The sequence below is a fragment of the Curcuma longa genome, chromosome 1 (assembly GCF_044706935.1).
Source record: "Curcuma longa cultivar G26 ecotype Majalengka, Jawa Barat chromosome 1, ITB_CL_G26_1.1, whole genome shotgun sequence".
NCBI classification, from domain to species: Eukaryota; Viridiplantae; Streptophyta; class Magnoliopsida; order Zingiberales; family Zingiberaceae; genus Curcuma; species Curcuma longa.
In genome coordinates, this window is record NC_133861.1 from 22,333,249 (window position 1) to 22,334,830 (window position 1,582).

Genomic DNA, 1,582 nt, shown 5'->3' on the forward strand with positions numbered 1-1,582 from the left:
TTGTTAAAGGTAAAATGATATGCAATTACAAAAGCTAAAGCATAGCATCCAAAGGTACAGATTGAGGATTTCCAAGTTTCCCATCTTGCAGAATTTGCAAGAATTATATCAAAATATAGGAATCCCTATAAATTATTCAACGTGAAACTCCAAACTGTTCCATCTCTTCTTAGGAACAAAAGACGAGATCCAAGACGAAGCGTTTACCAGGAAAGTGCGGGCAGCAGATTTCCACCACATCACTCGGAATCGGCAGCAGCGGCTTCCTGCTGCTGGAGGCGCTCGAGGGCCTTCTGGTGGGCCCAAGTCTCGAGGGTGAGGTCGGGCTTCGCGTTGAGGCCGACGCCGAGGATGACGATGGTGAGGAAGGAGGTGATGTAGCAGGGGAGCTCCCAGTCCTCCCACTTCCTCGATTCCCCCGGGGGCAGCGGCGGCCGGTTGAAGAGGTAACCCTTGGGCCGCTCCTCGGTCCCGGGGCTCGTCCACCGACTAGCGCCTTCCCCGCCGCCGCCCCTCGTGCGAACGGCCGCCCTCAGCCGGCCGCGTACCATCCCAGCCGCGGCGGCGATCGCCTTGGATGGCAGAGGAGCCATCAGATTCTTCAGGGCGTCTCGAGAGTGCCTTCAATCTTCGACACTGAACCAATTAAAACAGCCACCTTTTGATGGGCCGGCACAAAGGCCGGGTTCTAAATGTCAATTGGGCCGGCACAAAGGAATGAAGCCCGAATAATATTTCAAAATCATATTTGTTTTTTCTCTAAAAAGTCCCTTTAGTATATAAAATTACAAATTGACATGATATTTTTTTTATTGCCTCACAGCCAACTTCATTAAGCATTGAATGTAACACTTAAGTGTGCCACGTGGATTTGTTTATTTTGATGAAAATAGTCAAGGCAATTAGAGTTTTTTAACTACAAAATGTTAGTTATCATGTTATTGCAAGACAATTCCTTGTTTAGAATAAAAATGATATAATTATTAGTAATTTAACTTTGGATGAGTAAGTTTTTTTTTTATTTTCTACCAAAATTGTATAATAATAATATTACATATCTTTAAATAAGTTTAAACAATTTTAATTAAGTTAATGCAATTTTAAATCAATTTAGGAAAAAGAAACGACTCCTCGTAGATGGTCGTGGAGCTGATCGTATGGAGCCATTGAAATGACAAATTCCATCTTTTACTGAAGAGAAAAAGAAACGAAACAGTGACTACTACATCATAGTAATTATGCTTATAAGTCATATTTCTTACCCCTTTAATAAAATATAATTATACAAATGTGACAAGAAAAAGGCATGAAGCATTCCACCAGACATGGATGAAAAATATTGAATCATATTGTAAATACACTGAGCTTTTATGACCAAGGATCACAAATTTGCTTCCTCGAATCGACTCAAGCTCGAAAAATAGCAAGAGTGTGAAAAAGAAGAAGGAATTTCAGAAAGATTTGATGGTGCCAGTATTTCAGGCCATCATCAAACTGAGTAACTCCAGCGACTCCGAAGGAGGCAGCCCTTCTTGAATCAATGCATCCAAGGTCCCATATTTAATTTGATGGCCACTTGAAT

At 41.8% G+C, this 1,582-nt stretch overlaps 1 protein-coding gene across 1 annotated transcript; it reads right to left on the minus strand.

The window, feature by feature from the left end:
• LOC141846936 (uncharacterized) lies at nucleotides 1-602 on the minus strand. The gene has a single exon (XM_074734960.1). It carries the CDS (start codon nucleotides 591-593, stop codon nucleotides 240-242), a length of 354 nt encoding a protein of 117 aa, XP_074591061.1. The 5' UTR covers nucleotides 594-602; the 3' UTR covers nucleotides 1-239.
• Between the last annotated feature and the right edge of the window lie 980 nt (nucleotides 603-1,582).

Excerpts from the sequence above, each read along its gene's own strand:
- LOC141846936 (XM_074734960.1), bottom strand. The coding sequence starts at position 593 with ATGGCTCCTCTGCCATCCAAGGCGATCGCCGCCGCGGCTGGGATGGTA.